The 21702-nt window shown below is 38.1% G+C and overlaps 1 protein-coding gene across 1 annotated transcript; it reads right to left on the reverse strand.

Annotated features, from left to right (window-relative positions):
- Positions 1-7517: 7517 nt before the first annotated feature.
- On the reverse strand, positions 7518-16232 carry LOC100376707 (DNA damage-binding protein 2-like). The gene is made up of 11 exons (XM_078012621.2): positions 16082-16232; positions 13902-14040; positions 12951-13088; positions 12604-12795; positions 12354-12497; positions 11701-11802; positions 10369-10546; positions 9850-9992; positions 9180-9344; positions 8428-8473; positions 7518-8143 (listed from the first exon to the last, which is right to left on the reverse strand). Exons 2-11 carry the CDS (start codon positions 14022-14024, stop codon positions 7947-7949), a joined length of 1428 nt encoding a protein of 475 aa, XP_077868747.1. The 5' UTR covers positions 14025-14040; positions 16082-16232; the 3' UTR covers positions 7518-7946.
- Between the last annotated feature and the right edge of the window lie 5470 nt (positions 16233-21702).

Here is a 21702-nt window from a genome sequence, read left to right on the forward strand (position 1 = left end):
TGTAGAAATCACGTCGACGAGGATGGGATTGGAACCAACGCGTGCAGAGCACAATGGATTAGCAGTCCATCGCCTTAACCACTTGGCCACCTCGTCTACGTACCTATGAACAGCGTAACGAATTTAGCTAGGCCAGGTGTTAGAGCACGTGTGAAAAGTACTTAGCAATGCTGAGAACATGGTGATATGCTAATCGAGATCGAAGTGGTAATTCAAGAGGAGTGTTAACGAAACAACAATCACAATCTAACAACGATCATGCGAGTGTTACCAACTCAATAATCAAAATCTGCAAGAGCACAATGGTAATTTCATTATGGTACTTAATACTTTAGAATCACGTCGACGAGGATGGAATTGGAAACCCACGCGTGCAGAGCACAATGGATTAGCAGTCCATCGCCATAACCAGTCGGCCACCTCGTCTACTTATCTATGAACGGCGTAACGATTTTAGCACTTCCAAGTGTTAGACCACATGTGAAAACTACTTACCAATGCTGCGAAAATGGTTATATGCTAATCGAGATTGAAGTGGTAATTCAAGACGAGCGTTAACTACTCAACAATCAATATCAGACTACAAGCATGATGGCGACTTTATAATGGTACTTAAAACTGTAGAAATCACGTCTACGAGGATGGGATTCGAACCAACGCGTGCAGAGCACAATGGATTAGCAGTCCATCGCCTTACCACTCGGCCTCTTCGTCTATGTATCTATGAACGGCGTAACGATTTTAGCACTTCCAGATGTTAGACCACATGTGAAAATTACTTAACAATGCTGCGAACATGGTTATATGCTAATCGAGATCGAAGTGGTAATTCAAGACGAGTGTTACCAACTCAATAATCAAAATCTGCAAGAGCATAATGGTAATTTCATAATGGTACTTAAAACTATAGTACTTAAAACTGTAGAAATTGCGTCGACGAGGATGGGATTCGAACCCACGCGTGCAGAGCACAATGGATTAGCAGTCCATCGCCTAAACCACTCGGCCACTTCGTCTACGTAACTATCAACGGCGTAACGATTTTAGCACATCCAGGTGTTAGACCACATGTGAAAATTACTTACCAATGCTGCGAACATGGCTATATGATAATTGACATCGAAATACTAATTCAAGACGAGTGTTCACGAAACAACAATCAAAGTCTAACAACGATAATGATGGCGATTTCATTATGGTACTTAAAACTGTAGAAATTGCGTCGACGAGGACGGGATTCGAACCAACGCGTGCAGAGCACAATGGATTAGCAGTCCATCGCCTTAACCACTCGGCCACCTCGTCTACATACCTATGAACGGCGTAACGAATTTAGCTAGACCAGGTGTCAGACCACATGTGAAAAGTACTTACCAATGCTGCGAACATGGTGATATGCTAATCGAGATCGAAGTGGTAATTCAAGACGAGTGTTAACTGAACAACAATCAACATCTGGCAACGAGCATGATGTCGTTTTCATAATGGTACTTAAAACTGTAAAAATAACGTCGACGAGGATGGGATTCAAACCCACGTGTGCAGAGCACAATGGATTAGCAGTACATCGCCTTAACCACCCGGCCACCTTGTCTTCGTACCTATGAACGGCGTAACGATTTTAGCAGGGCCAGGTGTAAGACCACATGTGAAAATTACTTACGAACCCACGAGTGCAGAGCTCAATGGATGAGCAATCCATCGCTTTAACCACTCTGCCACCTCGTCTACGTATATGTAAACGGCGTAACGAATTTAGCTCAGCCAGGCGTTAGAACACATGTGACAATTACTTTACAAATCTGAAGACATGGTTATATGGTAATCGAGATTGAAGTGGTGATTCAAGACGAGTGTTAACTGCTCTATAAGCAAAATCCGATAATGAGAATGATGGTCATTTCATAATAGTACTTAAAACTGCAGAAATCGCGTCGACGAGGTTGGGATTCAAACCCACGTGTGCAGAGCACAATGGATTAGCAGTACATCGCCTTAACCACCCGGCCACCTTGTCTTCGTACTTATGAACGGCATAACGATTTCAGCACGGCCAGGTGTTATACCACATGTGAGAATCACTTACCAATACTGCGAGCATGGTTATATGCTAATCGAGTTGGAAGTGGTAATTCAAGACGAGTGTTAACTGATGTTAAGTGCTGTTTGTTAATAAACATAATCCGATAATGAGCATGATGGCCATTAAATAATGGTACTTAAAACCTCATCTGCAACATATGAACTGCATAACGAATTTAGCTCAGCCAGGTGTTAGATCACATGTGAAAATTACTTTACAATGCTGCGAACATGGTTATATGCTAATCGAGATCGAAGTGGTCATTCAAGACAAGTGTTATCTACTCAACAAGCAAAATCTGAAAACGAGCAAAATGGCGATTTCATTATGTATTTAAAACTGCAAACATCGCGTCGACGAGGATGGGATTCAAACCAACGGATTAGCAGTCCATCGCTTTGACCTCTCGGCCAGCTCGTCTATGTACTTATGCACAGCGTAACGAATTTAGCTAGACCAGTGTTAGACCACATGTGAAAATGCTTACAAAGCTGCATTATCGAGATTGAAGTGTTAATTCAAGACGAGTGTTAGCTACTCAACAAACACAATCTGACAACGAGCATGATGACGATTTCATTATGATACTTAAAACTGTAGAAACCCCGTCGACGAGGATGGGATTTGAAGCCACGCATGCTGAGCACAATAAATTAGCAGTCCATCGTCTTAACCACTCGTCCACCTTGTCTACAACATATGAATGGCATAACGAATTTAGCTCAGCCAAGTGTTAGACCACATGTGAAAATTACTTAACAATGCTGCGAACATGGTTATATGATAATCGAGATAGAAGTGGCAATTGAAGACGAGTGTTAATCTGACAATGAGCATGATGACGATTTTATTTTGGTACTTAAAACTCTAGAAATCGCGTCCAGTGAGCTATCCAGTCGAAACGGTGGATGGAGAGAAGAACCCTGAATGGCGTCTCCATGTTGAACCGATCGAGTAGCACGTACTGATTCAGTCTGCCTAGGTCCAGAACTGGACGCCCGCCACCTTTAGATTTGGTACTACAAACACATTTGGGAGAAGCCTGGACTTAGTATCGGCTATCTACCCTGTGTACGGCGCCCTTTTCCAGCAAACTGCTATTTCCTGCCTGATTGCTTCCACCTTGCGGGAGTTCCCTGGCAGTGTCCAATAGGGGAGACACTGATGGGGGAGATTGAGATTTCAGCGGTATCCCGTAACAGGATGTCACCATCTGGAAAGGTCCTGGGATCGGTCACCCTCTGTCTCTAAGCCAGACTACACTGGTGCAATCTGTGTACGACAGGGATATGTGGCCATGGGTTTAGCAGTTGCGAGGGGTGGGCGCTCTCTTCTCCTATGAGGTGAGTTTCCCCAAGGCCTGAAGTAGTCACTAAGTTGTGACCTGACCACTCGCCGAACACATGCCTGTCCCCCCGGTTGCAGAGTTAAGCATCTAACACGCTTCCCCCACTGCCGGGGTAGATGACCACCCGAGGTGTGTGAGGTGCCACCACCTGGCTTTTTCCTCCCTGAGGGCGTGCCACTACTCTTCCCTTCCGTGGTAGGGTATGAGCGCTTGTCTCCTGGCTGACTCTGGCTAGCAGACAATGCCCTAGGGCGTTGTGTTTTCTGTGCCTGGAGTGCCCTCCGCTTACCCTTGGCAGAGCCAACTGGCTAGGGGATTTGATCTGAACCCTCTGGTTCATTGCACTCCGAAGCTCCGAGACTGTACCCACCATTCCCTGAACAAAGAGGGTGGAAGATGTCCAGTCTGTGTCACTGAGGACTCATCTTGCCGTCTAAGGCCGTGTCTCATTGCACAGTAGTGGCCCTGGCAAGAGACCAAGGTGACACTAGGAGATGTCGCACGTAGATATGCAGTGGCCCACCAGTAAATGTGTCGCCTGGTCTAGGAGGCTGGTCTGTTCTGCCTCCGAGATCTCATAGTTCTGTGTGCGCTTGATAATGCGCTCAAGCAACTATGTCCTCAGGCATGATGGATCATCTCAGATTGAGCTGGCCCATGGAACGTGGCTGTCCCCTTTACCCGGTTTGCCAAACGGAATTTGGGATCCAGTTGGGGGGGGGATTTTGGTTTCATCCCGAAACCACACCGACCGGGTAGCATTTGGTCCAGCCGAAAATGTTGCATAATATTTTACCCCACCCGGGGGCCTTAAACATTACCTCCTCCACAGCTGTCCAACGTCTGCCCATCAACATGGTTTGCATGCCCTTGCATATCCCACTCCGCACTTGGACGGACAGGGAGAGACATGCCGACGGGGTTACTTTGGATCCCAACATCAGTGATCCCATAAGCATTGAAGCAACCGTAAGTGGTCGCCTTAGGATCAAGGGTGGGAGTATTTACATCGCATAACTAGGATCGTTGAAACACTGTATCACCCCCAAATGCGTGGCTCACTGAGTCGTTACGGATGGAAGTCTCTGAGGGACCGCCCGAGGTACCAGCTGTATTCGACACGAGCAAACTGTGTCTCCTTTTCACTTTAAATATGTGAGAGAGAGCGTGTTTGACTGTGCATATCATGACAGGGTCGGTTCCCTCTGGGGATGCCCATGGGTCGGTAAGAAGGGAGTCAAAACCCACAGAGGAGACTGGACACAAGGGTAAATTCGTTACCATTGTACCAATACCGGGTGTAAAACCCTGGCTGGCAGAAAGTAGGTGGGTACAACGTGTGCCCTGCCCTAAAAGCCCTGCCCGAGATCAGAGGCTTGGCTGCCAGCACCTCATTGGCATTCAGTGCCTGAGGCTCCAGAGGAGACCCAGTGCAATTAGCCTGAGCCTCTGCCTCACCCAAATTAGTGGGAGAGCCGCGACTGGGAACGGGGGTTCCCTGGAAGAGACATGTTTGAATGCAAATGATGCTTTCGTGTTACTTCCTGCTTGCCCACCCGTGGGCTGCAGTGGAGACAGCTCGCTCCGACTGTGTCTGATCTACCCGGCCTGCCAGGAATGCAAATTTGCCCCGACAGTCTTTCGACCAAAGCCCTTCGACAAAGGGACCCACAACAGGCTCCATAGGAGGAAAAAACCTCTAGGGGCACAGCCTTGCTGTAGCTGGTAAAATCGGATAAACCACCGCCTGAAGCACCGAAGCACCGGTAGCCGAGCGTGAGGACTTTCTAATCATGCCAAATACGCAACTCACTTTAATCGATTTTTACTGAACGCGTGACCTTGCTGTGAAAATACGAGCGACGCAGTCAGTCTCAGCGATTTTGATGGCTCTGAAAAAAATTCTCAGGCCTCAGAACTCCAGTGAAAAACACACGCCTTCAAGGCAAAGACCTCAAACCTCACACGCAGCCATGGCAAACAGCATATCGGATGCAGGTTCTATGCTGGTAAATTCTGAATATAACAACTGCACAGTCGACTCGAAAACGAAGAGACCAAAAAACGGCAGTGAGTCATGGTGCTGACCATACATCTATTCATTTCTAAATACGTAGATCAAGCATAAAAAAGACGACATGCATGGAGGAAGCGAATTACAGTAGTAAAAGGTGACGTAACGCAGTCAAGAAGTGATTAAGCTACGATGCCCGGGTTTTATTTCATTGTTGTGAAAAATGCTGCACACAAAGGGGAAAACGACACGAGGGTAAAAATGACAAGGAAAACTTATTCTACCAGCTACAATGTCGCATGCCGCCCAACGGCAATAACTCAAGCTAGAAACCCGGACAGGAAAAAGCAAGCGATCCAGGCAGAGCTCGATAGATTTCATCTCCATTCGAGGCGGAGACAAAATCAGAGTGGTTAGCCAGCCGTAATGGCGCCGCGATATGGCCTCGGTCACGTGGTTCGTGACGTAAGGGCAAAGAATCTTGGGGTCATGGGGCTTCCCCTGACCTAGATTCTGTCTCTCCGTCATTTGCAGAATCGCTGATTAATGCCTACAGTTCAAAATAGTCATTGTGACTGACTGGAGTCTATGGTGGGTATTGAACGTAGTGAATTCACCACTTCCATGTACACAGGTAATTTTGACTTCTGGTTTAAGACCTAGTCGTGATAAATTCATTATGATATGGTCGCATGTACGTAGACGAGGTGGCCGAGTGGTTAAGGCAATGGACTGCTAATCCATTGTGTTTTGCAAACAGTCCGTTACCATCGTGTCTTAAAAATGTACATGTAAACTCTTGCCTTAAGTATTTTGCTGTATACAAACAATGAACTTCAAATGCTTGTGACTACTCTCCCTCTATATGCAATTATGATCTGAAAACTATTTGCACATGATACTATTATGATTATATTATATGAACCCCTACTATATCAACAGCCCCGTTTTTAAATTCATAATGTCAGACAGCTGGCTAAACGATGGGCGTAGAGCTTGATACCTTGTGAGTGAAGGCTATCCGAAGTGAAGTATGCTGTCAAGTCCATATACATAATTCATGCATCAATACCATACGCTCATAAATAAAATACCAGACAAAGCTAGATTTATTGATGGATTGTTTAAATGTTCAACCAAGTAGTTGTCTGAAATATTATTTTTTATTTGTCTACTATCAAAAATGAACTGCAAAAATACTTTGATGTAAACTTTTCCAATATGGTACGAATCAAAAGTGGTTATTGTTAAAATTGAATTCAAGATCACTTTCATCAATTAGCAGTTTGACTGTTTTACTTTATTTTTTAATATACCCCTTGGTAAATTAAAGTTGGATGATTATCTATCAATCATTTTTAATCAAAGTGTTTCTGGTGTGTAGAATATGACTAATGAAAAACATTTTCTCACTAAAATAACCTTGTCAGTATAATAAATCTTTTTTATTAAAAAACTATATTGATATATTTCACAAAGTGTCGGCTTTCTAGAGAACAAATTTATTGCAGGTTTATTTCGTTATTAATACGAAGCAGAATGTCTACAGAAATTAGTCGAAACGTTGGCATATGCCGAACCTCGGTTATTGTAGCCATAATTCTACTTTTTAATTTACATATGTGTTATTCAAAGCTTTAAAATGGCGGCGCTAATATCTCCTTGACAACCGTTTTGAGGTATTGAAGTTTTTGACGGATTTTGCAGTTTCTAATCTCCTATTAGACGTACAACATAATTTGTACTAGCGTTTGCCATGTATAAAAATATCCGTGTTATGAATTCAAATGCGAGGTGCCTGATAGCTATTCAGAAAACATATAAAAAGTCTGATGTGCATCTTTGACTAGTCTTAATTGAAAATGTGTGATCGTCGAGCAAAGATCATTAGCGCAATTCGATGACATGATGACATTACAAGATGCTATAAACTCGATTATAACAGAAGTTATTGAACTTCTTAATGACTATAGGCAAGGCGAATATCTTCCGATTCCCGTAGCTAATTAAAAGCTTTAAACAAAATCTTGTCGACAATACAACTTTTCGAAACACGAATGTCACCAGTTGGGTATTTTGAAGGTACATCACTATATATTCTATATCATCCAAGTAAATTAAAATGACATTTATAGTCTACGAAACCTTTAAAAAGGATTTGCAGGATTAAAAGGCTTACCTCAAATGACAAGTTTTATATAATCAAAATTATTGATCTGAAGAAGAACCGTTATCGATAAACGCTTATTTGTTTGTATATATTTGCTGGTAATGAAATGTGTATTAATACTTTTAAAGTATAAATATGAATTATTACAAATCATACATCAAAAGTGCTATTTTACAAAATGTAGATCTATGACATCATTCACACAAAGCGTCACTGCATTGGAACCTGTTAACATCTAACGTACAAAACAACCATACAATTCATTGACATTTAGACATATGAATGATGATTTTCGAGCCCACCACAGATCTCAACATCGAAGACATTCATTTCATTGTTTTCTTAGTTTGGCAGCAATCTTAGATTTCATTGCAGCATCTATTCTGGTGGACCTTTGTTGTGGTCGTCTTCTGTTTTGGCTTTCTGTTACTTCATTTGGTTTTACGCCACTTAGTCGCATTTCTTCCATCATTGCTTGTTGTTTGCGTTCTATGTCTACATTTTTATGCCAAATTAAGATATTCACACCTAAAAGAGAATATCAACATACAGTCAAACCTGACAAACTTTTTAATGGCATATTTGTTTCTATGACATTGTTAAAATCACAATTGCAGGAATACAAGCATGAAACTACTGGTGAATACAATGTGTAGTTTACACAGGATTTGTTTTACAAAGAACACTGGTCCTGGTATTTATTTATTTTTCTAATGTTATTATTCTAATTTTATGTAGACTATTTTTTACGTAGATACCGTTCACTTAAAATATGACTGATCCGAAAACAAATACAAAGACAAGTAAATTACCCATTGAGGAGGCCAATACATCTCCACCATGACTGAACTTATTTAACTGTATTAAAATAAAATAAAGATCGGTCAGTTCATTACATTTTACTTTTATGTATGTCACAAGTCACAAGTATGAACACATGTAATAATTAAGTTGATATTAGCTGGAAATAGTTGTTAAGTTATAATGGTTGTGTGACACGTAAATTTGTATCTCACGATACATTTTACCTATATTCACATGTGCAGCTAAAATGATGGCCATTCAAATCCTAATTACTATAGATTATTCCAAGGGTTCAAACAATACAATTATTATGACATATACCAGCAAAGAGCTTGAAGCATTCCACCTAGGTGTTATAATTGCAACGCTGTGGTCTTAAAATCTTCACCAATTAGGACATGCTGGTCAATCAACATTTTACAGAGTACTTTTAGACTATATGTCGACCAGGACAAAGTTATAAATTGTTCTTGCATAGTGAAAAAAAAATGAAATGTGTGTGCCCGTGACAAGTTAATCGAATAACAAGGTGTCGATACCGTAAACTACTCGAATTGCACTAGTTGGAGAAAACAGTCTATTATTATACATTATTATACATAACCATGTGTAGTAAACTAAATGCAATCTGTATTAAGTTAGGGAGTCATATCATAAATATTGTCACTACTGATGAGAGTTTATGTGATGACTTGGAGTACATTGTTGTTAATGTAATTTAAATATGATATAATATCACGTTTTCTGGCTAGATACTCACCGATATTAAACCTGGCGCTTTACTGTCTTTTATTTGACAAACAATATCTCCTGTGTTTACATCGATGACGTCAATACTACGAGTTTCATTGGGAATGTAGCCAGGAAATTTCTCATCTGGATATCTTCCAACAACTATCAGGTCACACATAGGATGCCATGTTGCCTAGTCATGTTAAACAAAAATATTCACTTTATAAATCAATATACTGTTTTGATGATCCGCTACACTGCCATAATGCCTAGTCATGTAAAACAAAAATAATCACTTTTTAAATAACTACACTGTTTTGAAGATTCACTACATTATTTTAAAAGAGTGACCTTGTTATCTTGTCACTATAGCGTTCTAGGGCATCATTGTATCGTTATCTAATGTACTATTATATAATTCATTATACAGAAAACTAATACAGTGAACCCGTTTTTCATTCAAATGATTTGATAGATGTGCATGTCATATAGGTGTAATTAAAATTATTCCAACTACATACAGTTTAAATAATACTGCAATTCAATTTCATTCATAAATAGGATTGTATTTTAATTGAGTTGAGTTGAAGTAAACTTAAATTGCAATTGATTAAACTGAATTTAAGTTAATCAACAGCAACAACAGCCCAAATTGGCGAGAGTGTATATTATGTTAGATTCTTGTCATCAACACTCACCTTAAAAGCTGTAATATGCTGAAAAAACCTGTGTGGATGCAAGATTGTTTTCATTACTCTACTCCAATCAGGTGAATGGTATACACGTATCTCACTGTACTGGTCTGTTGTTAGTAGCCTATTGTTGTCTGGACTAAAATATGCTAAATTAGGAAAACAGATATATTTATCTTGATCTAATTAACATCACCAGCACTTAAAGTGTACTCTTATTACAACAGATTAACAAATATACTATGGAACTTGTCAGATTGGTGTGTCACATAGATGGTGGACGGGACACGAGCATATCATCATGATAGTAAAATGTCAAATATATCAGTCTGTCGAAAAAATGGACAAATATATTTATAATTTAAGGTTAAAAATATTATAAAATCAAAGTTTGCACATGACATGCAATATTTTGAAGTAAAAACACAGCAAGAATCACAATTTATATAATTTTTACGTACATGATCACGTTTCTTACTTTACTCACAGCGACAAAGGTTCTTTACCCTGGATGCTACAACTCACCTGAGTTCACTGGTTTTTCATGGTTCAACACATGTACAACACTGTCTTTACCCTTTATCATACGTACATCCCATAATTTCACTGTTTTGTCGACTGATGATGTCACCAGCAGCCAATCACATTGGGGATTGAATTCACAGTGCGTGATTTTCTGTTTATGAAGTTTATGGTTCCAAAGCTGTGAAAAACCAAAAAACACGAATATTAAATAGCCATTTCCGTTATTTTGTATAAAACAATGAATTCAAAGACTATCGTAGAGTCTATTACATATCAAATTTCTATATAATTCTAGTTATTCAAACATTTTCCCAGATGAACTAATAATCAAAGACAGTTTAGAAAGAACTCTAGTGTGACAAAGCATAAGGTACAATTGCCGCATTTATCTGAAACATCTATTACAAAAAATGGGCGACATTCCAGCGCCTTGGCGATCTTTTGAATGCCGCAAAAAATAATTTGCGTAAGAACATGAACTAATGGAAGCTATTTTTCTATTCGTGTAGACAAAATTCTAAAAAGTCGGTCTGTGTTGATATTGGCATGAACGTGAAAACAGTTGATTGTACAGAAGAAAGTCAGTTATTTCCATTGTCTGATACCTTCAATATGGTCCTGGTTGTATATATTCATCTACAACGGTGCATGAAGTGCAGTTATGCGTATTATAATAGTCACATATGTCGTCCGGTGTCTTAATTATGGCATAATTGGTTTTACATTCCTATCTAGTTCTATTGATATTAGGTGTATAGATATTAATGATGCCACATGAACATATATGCTCATCTGATCACATCTGCGAGTGTTTCGATGTGATTTATGCATAGTAAATAGGCAACATGGTCATATATGATTATTTGTCATTTTAGTCGTATCTCTTGACCGATGCCTTTATTACAGCACTGGTTGCATGTTCGTTTCCGCAATGATGCGTTGAGTTACTACAGTTATGCATATTGATAAGGACACACGACTACGCAATGCCATGTGATATGTTAATCATATCTCGCCTGTTTTCAATCCTAAATTAATGGAATACCCTGGAGCATGTATAAAATCTAAATGAAATATAATAATCAATATTATTCAAATTAGGTTAAATAATTAGCAAGGATTCTCTTCCGGAAAGCCGAATATTTGTTAATTATTATGCAAATTAGGTGATATGCACATATATATATATAACATGTTTCATCGAAATTAGGTAAATTATTCTGAAAAAAAAATTATTAAAAAATTTCACTTGTTTTCAGTATTACTTTTTGAGGTGGCTATTAGTACATATATGACATGATGATACTCTTAATACTTAATTATAGTACTTACCACTTTACCTTCGCGACTAAGCAATAAAGCATTGCCCACGCTGTCACCAACGGTTACCAGACCAGTCGTAAATGACACGTCAAGTGCACAATACCAATTACTGTTAAGAACAGAAAATATTTCAGATTAGTGATGTTAAAATTTCTAGATTATATCTGAAATACAGTCAAAGTTACCATCCTTTCAACAATATTTTGCAAATTCACCTTTGTGATTTATGAAAAAACATCCTTAAATAATTTTGATAAATATTTTTGATAATTGTGTTTAAATTTTACCATCGATACCATCCCATTATTTTCCGATCAAAGGCTATGTATGTGTCGGTAATCCATGAAAAAATTACTCAACCTTCATATAAAGATCATCTTAATGAAATGGAGCCCCTTGTATTGACATTTCTTATCAAACCTAATGGAAAATTACGTTTATTTGCTCCAACATTGACTAACACAACATCGCAATGTTACACCAGAATGGAGGCAGTAAAAATTCTGCAGATAACATTGACAGAATTCACATGGCACCTAATAAAATATATCCTAATATTGTATCAATTTTACGTGCAACTTTTTTTGAATTACCAAATATACCAGCTGGTAGAAATTCACTGAAAAATATTCATTGAAAGAAAAAAACAACACTCACCGAATCCAGTCGTCTGATTCTAATAATATTTTAGATTGTCTTCCAGTGAAATCCTGTAAGCTGATTTTACCAAACACACTGGATGTATAGACAGTATTGGGATCGTCGACATTGAACTTCAAACCAGTAATTGCGTCGCCTTTGCCAGTCTGTAAAATACACGAAATTGATGACTGTTGTATTACTCCATAGATGTTTGTGTACACTTATTTAATAACAAAGAACAAAGGGTGTCAGAAAATAGCTAATTTTTACCCCTGAGATGAATTCCTGTTTGTCCGTTCTTTCATAGTCCCATAGTATCATATCACCACATTTGGAAGCGGCGGCTAAGACAGTCGGATGTGTAGGATGCCACTCAAGCGCAGTGACCCTCCTATCAAATGGACTCGCTGTTCTGTATACTTTAGCGTTGGAGAGAATATGAACGAATGGCTGACAAAAACTCTGAAGAAATAACAAAAAGGGATGTATTGATAAAACAAACCTATTTGCAATAAATGACACTTAGTTTAAACTCAAGAAGTTGACATTTGTTATTTATATTAAATAAATACATGAATTGATTAATCTATTACTTAAATTCTAATCAATCATCTTACCTTTCTCATTGTATGTTGTGACATTCTACCGAATGATGTATTATAGATATGATGAACAAGATTGTGACTATTATTACCAATGAGAGGAGTAACACTTATTGCAGGTATTGTTTTTCTCGTAGATGCACCACTGCAAATCTAAAATAAAATAAAATCATCAGCAGGCACATGGCCATACAGTTATTGGAGACTGAACTTGGTATGTATAGCTAGGTAAACACATCAAATATTTTAAGATACACTTTTGATCCAACTGAAGACCTGTAATTTCAGTTAGTATCTGAATAGGCCAAATAAAAAAGTAACCTATGGCTGAACTGAGGGTTGTGCACTTCCTGTATCTGCTGATTTCCACTGGTTCGTGGAAATTTGCTTATCGCGATATTAAAATATTTCACAATATACTATTTCAGTGGCTAAGCGAAATTCAGAAATAAAACCACATCAACATGTATAATAAAAATATAACCAAATTGTTTTTCCACCAAATACAATAAAAGCAATTATTTTGCTCAAAACATTAAAATGATGACAATAAATCTCAGTAAAAATAAATGGTTCACAGTTTGAACTAATGCCCAGCTCACGAAAATAAACAGAACAAGAAAATTCCTTCCCATACTAGATAATAGTGTATTAAGCCTATTGCAGAAGACATTGGGGTACCTCATCTCCCTCCTTCTGTTTTTTCCGCCTCGCTACCGAACAATAGGCTGCAGAATAATGGCTATGCGATCCGAAATTATACGTGGCGCGTTGATTGGTTATAGTTTTAGAGGAAAGGGCATGTATTTATTTATTCAAGTTGTTTTGTTTTGGCGTTTTTTTTTTATGTTTCACGATATTTTGGCTGAAAGCGGAAAAATAAGCGTTAGCGGCTCCTGTGAGAAGACGCACATGATGATAATGTATCTGTTGATCTTATATTTATCTAATATTGGAAAAAACTACCTTTGTTCTTTCATCATTTACAGCAGCATATTTTCTTGCAGGAGTTGTACTTTCCGATTGATCTGCACCATTTTCACAAGACCTCAATCTCTTCAATGACTTTCCTCGTGTTCTTCTAGGCATTTCTGCTCCCCGTGTTCTGAAAGTAAACGAACAACCAATAGCTACATTTTAGACCAATTTAGAAGTAAAAGTGTTAAGGGTACAAAAACGAATTATTTTAATCTGTTTTGATCATAAAACATAAATTACCCCTTCCACCCAAAAAACGCAATTTTATTCAGCGCTAATGCACTTGACTGGCAATAAGTACAATGAAGTATTTAATAAATTTTCATCTCTAAAATCATAAAATTTACATTTATCTAATTATTTATATTTTTAGCCAGGGATTGTTGGAAGTTACGTTGACAATGTAGTAACATATCCCCCCAAGGCTCAATTGAACCATCCCTAACGTTATATTACATTTGTGCTAAACACTTTATTTATGGTCTAAGTATATTCGTGTCAGGATATTTTTTATATTCACGCATAGATCATCCGTGTAATTTGTTCAAGCAAAAATTAACGATAACAAGACTCATTTGAAAAAAAATTTTTTTTAACTAAAACAAACTATTTAAACCAAAAAGTCTATATTGATGAATTAGTGCTGGAGAGATCATTTTATTGTTTTTAATTTTTAAAAAGCGCCCAGGCGCGTGATCTGTATTGTAGTTCATAGATATGTCATAATATGCCTTATACATATCATTACAAAAAAATCACTTTATCAATCCTGTTTTGTCATTTATTCACACATTCACAGTGGGGATTGATATTTGTATGACAACACAATATCGACAAGACACGACAGCGTTTTAACATTTAGACATTACTATGAAAAATATTCCTTAAGTAGAACCCCGACCGTAATGCGTATTTATTTGAATGTCGACAACAACATATATTTCGAAATACCTACCTAGCGCGGGATTAATAAAATATTAACGTATTTTCAGCGATATCCATAACAAACAATTAGCACTGTACACAGATCGTTCCACGCTGACGTCACATAAACAGTCAACTTTCACTCAAATGAATGATTAAAGCGTTCGGTCACAGAGCAGGTCAAGTATGTTGATTGCTAACAGAACACCAATTGTCATATGATAGATTTGGAAGTTGCGTGCTGTTTGTGTGACGTTTTTTTATATTATATTATGAATTTAGTTGTGCAGGGTATACAACAATTATCAATTTCAATATTTAGTATCGAATTATGGTTCTCTAAAAAGACTGTACAAGCTAGCATGTAGTCTTTATATTGAATTGAAAACGATATTGACGACATATATAAAATTAATATAAAGTATGAAAACGCCGCCAATTTACATGGTTTACATGTAATTGTTATAGTCGCTAATTCGTAATTATTTATAAAATTTTGTGTCTACGCTTTGATATTTACAAACAATTCTCTTAGTTGAAATTGTTTAGCAAAGAAGTAGGAAATACATGTTTACAAATAAAAAGATTGTTTGAGTACTATGTTATTTATTTATTTATTTATTTATTTGCTGCATGATATGTAAATCATATAACATACATGTCTGATTGCACGAGAAACGCAAGTATCTGTATATAATTTTCATAAATAAAAATAAAAATAATCAATATAATACGTTGATTTGTAAATAAATGTTTCAGGTTGTTTTCATCATGATAGAATTGAACTCAACCTTTATTATTTCTTTATAAAAAAAAATATGTATAATGTCTCTCGAAACACAATACAATAATATTTAAGTAATAAAAGTAAAATTAGGATAAAATAATCATAAAGATATTAAGATATTACTAGTATACGGCTCTTGATAATCTTGTTTGTGTGCCGAGGCCGGTCAAATTGTGCATCAACTGCGAGGAAAACTAAACTTTAGATAGAACTATTTCGGGGAACTGTTGTATCTTATTTTCATTATTGAGCAAGGCTGGAACTATGAATACAGCAATACATTAAACTGTGACGAAAAAAAACCAATTTGATCACTAAGAAATATCAGTACAAATATTCAGACAGAGACACATGATTTTGTCTTCGCGTGAGAGGGGGGGGGGGGTATTCAGAAAAGGCATTGTCTTTTCGTGTTTGTAATTGCCAGTGTGCCGGGGCACTCGATAACTCAACTTACCGGTACAGTGCGTTATCAGAAGGAAAGTGCAAACTTGGATCGGTGTGAATCGATGTCAACAACTTCAACGCCCGATGAGGTATATAGCTCTCTGATAAACTATCACCCAGTCCTGCTACTTGCTAAACCGACGCCGATGCGAATAAACAAATCTGGTGCATTTGAATTTGTACAAATTACGTAAGTTTAACCAAATTAGCATATATTTGCGATCTTTGACCTCTTCAGTGTCTTCCGGCCGCAAACAGCGAATACAGAATTCTGAAACGCACATTTTGGCCTGACCCTTCGCATATTTGGTTAGCTTGAAGACCTCTCATGCTAACTAATGCCTTACAATGTGTTGACTGATAAACGGGTATTCGGCGTTGAATTGAAATATGCAATGCTGCAAAGTCAACATCGTTTTAGTGAACGAGTTTTCGCACATAGTTTAAACTGTGAGCATGTAACAGCTGTGTGGTATAAAAAACAGTATTTTAATCATTTCATTGTCCATTAAAATTATAAATCGACAAGCAAAACGGCATGCGCTGAGTGAATGAACGAGAAAGGCACGTTTAAAAAAAATTATTCCAAAATTTACAGTGCAGTTTTGAGCGTACTTTCCACCGTTCACTCTACAGGCTAAATAGTTGACAAAAGACGATAAATTTGATTTGCATAATGACTGAAGTTGTAACACGTACACGTGGTCTTGAATAAATTAGAGGCGGGATACGCAATCCTGTTAAAGTTATCATTCAGTCTCACAGAAATTGTAATTGTAATTTTCTAAGACGGATTTAGCTACTTTATCACGATCTTAGTTGACCAATAAATTTGTGAGTGAATTACGAAAAACGTTTTTGTTGCATTTTATGTAAACTTATATTTGAGAATTGCGACGACGGAAATGATTTTCGTCTCGATAATGATTATCAAATGGTGCGTACGCCGACAAGAAACTTTTTTCAGCCTTACATGTTCAGTTTTTAGCAGAGACGCTCTAAGCGCAATTACGCTACCTCTCTCTTTTTCTCTCGCTAGCTTTTTATGTATCATCGCTCAGGCTGGCCAATGGATACTAAGCGATATGTTCATGTACAGGTTTAATATTTGTTCAAGTTGAAATCAGTCAAAAGTTATAATCCAATATGATGGTACGTAAAAATGTGAACACAGAGACAATAACGTTCTTTAATTGCAGACAATTCGTCAAAGAAGTCGTTGTCGTAATACTCAGGACATTTTAATGTGGCTACAATAATTCATGTCTAGTATCGGCATGTGACCAGTTTTTCAAATTTGTTTCAAATCGTATAGTATTCTTGTATACAGCGTGAGGTTGCATTTGTCAGTGGTTAATCTGTCGCGCGAATCACGGCCATAAACTAAACATTTTGAAATAACGAAAAGATTTTGCAAATATTTCATTTAGAAAAATGGTTGCGGAACTGTTATGGCCATTTCAGTCAAATCACGAGAAATATTTTTGCCTAGATTTATCTGTGGTTCAGCACTTTCATTTACATATTTTTTTAAAACCCATCAACTTCAAATTCATTGTCGGCTGTGATACCATGGTCACTATCGTTTTCTACATTATATTCATTTTTATTGTCGTCAAATCCGCCATCTGCTGCACATATGGTCAAGACAAGTGTTAACTGCTCAACAATCAAAATCTAACGATGAACATGTTGGCGATTCCATTCATAGAAAGTTGTAATTCCAACAAATATTTGAATGCACTATTATGGTACTCTAAATAGCGAACATCTCGTCGACGAGGATGATATTATGGCCGTAGCCAGAATTTTGCTTGGAAACTTTCTGAAATGGCATTTCCTGTTTGTTTGAGATGATTTCAAAGCAAAAATCAGAGACACGCACATAACTGCTTCAGACAACATTTTAGTAGATGAAAACGAAAGGTTGAGAACATCATTCGTTATGAAATGGCTTCCAGATTTTATAACCTAATAGCCTTGATTTCTAATATAAGTTGTAATTCTAATAAAACATTGAATGCACTATAATTATGCTTTTCAAAAATGCCAACATTCTGTCGACGAGAATTCGAACCCACGCATGCAGAGCACAATGGATTAGCAGTCGATCGCCTTAACCACACGGGCACTTTGTCTCCAAGCGATGTCTGTATCAGGGGGAAAAACTCTCTCTCGGGTTCTCCACACTGTCAGGGGGGAAACTCGTCTCGTCTCTATATCTCGTCCCCTTGAGGTACGGTATCGGGAAAGTCACTTTAACTTTACAGTCAAATAAGACACACACAATGAAATACGTTTCAGCTCTCGTCTTAGTCGATCTTTTGGAGCACTCTATAAGACACAGCGCCCTGGGGAAAAGTCCCCAAGACTCTCACAAGGCTGAACCAAGACTCGCCCAAGACTGGACTGCCTCAAGGCTCGCCCCTGGACTGGACTCTCTCTCAGACTGGACTCGACTGCCCAAGGCTGCGTCTGTCGTGGAGTATTCGCCAAGACCAACTCAAACTCTCTTTATTCATTTTCAAAACTCTAACCAATTACAAATCAGTAAAAAGACTCTAAGGCGTAAACTTCAATCATAAAGCCAATCACACTAAGTACTAAATACGTCATATCTTTTGATTAATCGTTCACTACATTAATAACTACTGATGTCAGAATAGCGACGGTATCTTGTAATTAGTTCCAAATCACTGAGCCAAGTTCCGTCCAAAACTTCAAATAGGCCTACACGATGACAGAATAACACAGCAATTCGCTAATAATCAGTTAATTAAGTCGGTTAACAGATACGCAAAAATAAATTCATGACACATCCCTTCACCCAAACTGAAATATGCCTCTCGGCATAACACGTTCATAAATCAAAGATACCGTCAGCCACTCATCGTCATACGGGTTAAATACAATACTAATAATAAAAGGTATAAATCAAAAAGAGTAAAACACACTAATTAAGTACAATGATTATAAAGTCCAAATACAATGGTTATTAAGTCACAAATATCAACGGTTATAAATCAAAAACAAGGGAAAGGCTACCAATCGACTCACTTTTCTCAAACAGTTCGCTGAGGGTAACCCTTCGCTGCACTGTCTCCATTACTAAGGTTACAAACTCTATATCAGAAGGTCAAAAAAACTAAGGCGTGGCGGTGTAACCAAGCGATCAGCCAATCGCTGCAGTCGACAGCATGATCACGTGATTACCAGGGATGCGTCTCTCGGTTAAAGCATTGCAAAGCGGTAACTAATAAACAATGAATAAAAAAAAGCTATTAATCAAACTCCTGTCACATACGCTTATAAACTTCAACTGAACTCACAAGTCGTTAATCTAAACAAAAGTCATACGGCGTGGAAATAGAATGCAAAGACAAATCTATCATAACACATTACTCCTCTGGCAAAAAAGACGGGAAAAGCGAAACGATAGAAACTACTGAGTCACATATAAACCTGTCAATCGTGAACAAAAGCTTGCGTTATCAAACAATACGTATATAAGCGCACCAAACTCTCACCTCAAAAAGACATAAAAAAAAACGTTACAAAGGTGCTCTACTAAACTCAAAAAGCGTCAGAAGTATTCCGGAAACAACACATAAACAAAAACAACTCTTAAAACGTCGATATCTCTGTACATCGACAAATCTCAAAACTCTTAAAAACACGTTGGGGCATTACTTTCCCCATCATATTCCGTACTCATAAACTCATTAAAACACCATAAAAATTCACAAAACTCAAAACACTGTGTTGCAAATACTTGTCCACTGAGGCGCGCTTAAATCGTTATAAAGGACCTCGAACGTCACCAAATATCACTTCAAAACAAAGATCTGGGCGCTTACATACATACAATTCAACATCACTAAAAAAAAAGGTAAAAAGGATAGGAAAAGCAAGCAATACATTACATTACTGAGCAATAGGTTTAGGGTTCTGGAAAAGAGTTCAACGTCCTGAGTTACACAGTGTCAGTTTCAGTGTCCAACCAGCGGTTCTCTAAGCAATACACAGATAGCTAAAGTCAAAGTTTATAAGCGTCTCTTCTCTTGTCGCGTTAGTCCGGGTCGTTCTTTCTCTTCTTCCTGTCTTTAATGTCGCTCAATTCTTAATTATACTGTCCTATCCGGTACTCATCCTTCGTAAGGGGTTCAGAAGTCTTCATCTCGTCAGCGTCGTACATCGGTGCCATACTGTTAATGGTGTTAGTCGTCGAGCGCGGTTTCGTCTCTGCCATCGAGCCAGTTAGTTCGGTTCACAAGAAAGACACATCTTCGCCATTTCACTTCTCTTCACAGGATGTCAATGTGTGTTAAACACCTGCCCGGGTTCATCCAAAACGTATCACGGGTAAATCTTCTCTCTCGGGTCTCCACACTTGCCAGGGGGGAAACTCGTCTCGTCTCTCTATCTCGTCCCCTTGAGGTACGGGATCGGGAAAGTCACTTTAACTTTACAGTCAAATAAGACACACACAATGAAATATGTTTCAGCTCTCGTCTTAGTCGATCTTTTGGAGCACTCTATAAGACACAGCGCCCTGGGGAAAAATCCCCAAGACTCTCACAAGGCTGGACCAAGACTCGCCCAAGACTGGACTGCCTCAAGGCTCGCCCCTGGACTGGACTCTCTCTCAGACTGGACTCGACTGCCCAAGGCTGCGTCTGTCGTGGAGTATTCGCCAAGATCAACTCAAACTCTCTTTATTCATTTTCAAAACTCTAACCAATTACAAAGCAGTAAAAAGACTCTAAGGCGTAAACTTCAATCATAAAGCCAATCACACTAAGTACTAAATACGTCATATCTTTTGATTAATCGTTCACTACATTAATAACTACGGATGTCAGAATAGCGACGGTATCTTGTAATTAGTTCCAAATCACTAAGCCAAGTTCCGTCCAAAACTTCAAATAGGCCTACACGATGACAGACATAACACAGCAATTCGCTAATAATCAGTTAATTAAGTCGGTTAACAGATACGCAAAAACAAATTCATGACATCTGCATAACGAACATAGTTCGACCCGATTTTAGACCACATTATTAATTGTATGTCAAATCTGTGTACACAGTCACATTTTAATCTTGATAGTAAGTCGTTACCTTCACAAATGTGCGTACATTGTTGTATGCTAATCGACACTGAAGTGGCGATTCAAGACGAGTGTTAACTGCTCAACAAGCAAAATATGATAATGAACATTTTGGCGATTCCATTCATACAAAGTTGTAAATCCACTAAATATTTGAATGTACTATTATGGTACTCTAAAATTCGAACATTCGATCAATGAAGATGGGACTCGAACCCACGCGTGCGGATCACAATGAACCACCTCGTATACATGCCAATGTCCAGAATAACCAATTAGACCAATTATATAATTGTGTGTCAAATCTGTGTACACGGTCAAATGTTAATCTTCATCCCAAGTGGTTACGTGCACAAATGTGCGTACATTGTTGTATTATAATCCAGATCACAGGTGGAGCAGCACAAGCAGTAATTTCCACATGAGCAAAATCTCTCAATAATCATGAAGCGGTTTGCAAATGTGTGCTGCACATTTTGCATGCTAATCTATATCTGATATGGTGCCTAAGTACAAGAGC

This window comes from Saccoglossus kowalevskii, chromosome 15 (assembly GCF_978046115.1).
Source record: "Saccoglossus kowalevskii chromosome 15, keSacKowa6.1, whole genome shotgun sequence".
Lineage (NCBI taxonomy): Eukaryota > Metazoa > Hemichordata > Enteropneusta > Harrimaniidae > Saccoglossus > Saccoglossus kowalevskii.

What these genes read in the sequence shown, in the direction of transcription:
- LOC100376707 (XM_078012621.2), bottom strand. Translation starts at nt 14,024, where the DNA reads ATGCCTAGAAGAACACGAGGAAAGTCATTGAAGAGATTGAGGTCTTGT. An exon ending in AACAGGAATTCATCTCAGGG is followed by an intron (nt 12,498 to 12,603) that starts GTAAAAATTAGC and finishes TGTATTTTACAG; the next exon opens with ACTGGCAAAGGCGACGCAAT. An exon ending in AGCATATTACAGCTTTTAAG is followed by an intron (nt 9,345 to 9,849) that starts GTGAGTGTTGAT and finishes TAACATGACTAG; the next exon opens with GCAACATGGCATCCTATGTG.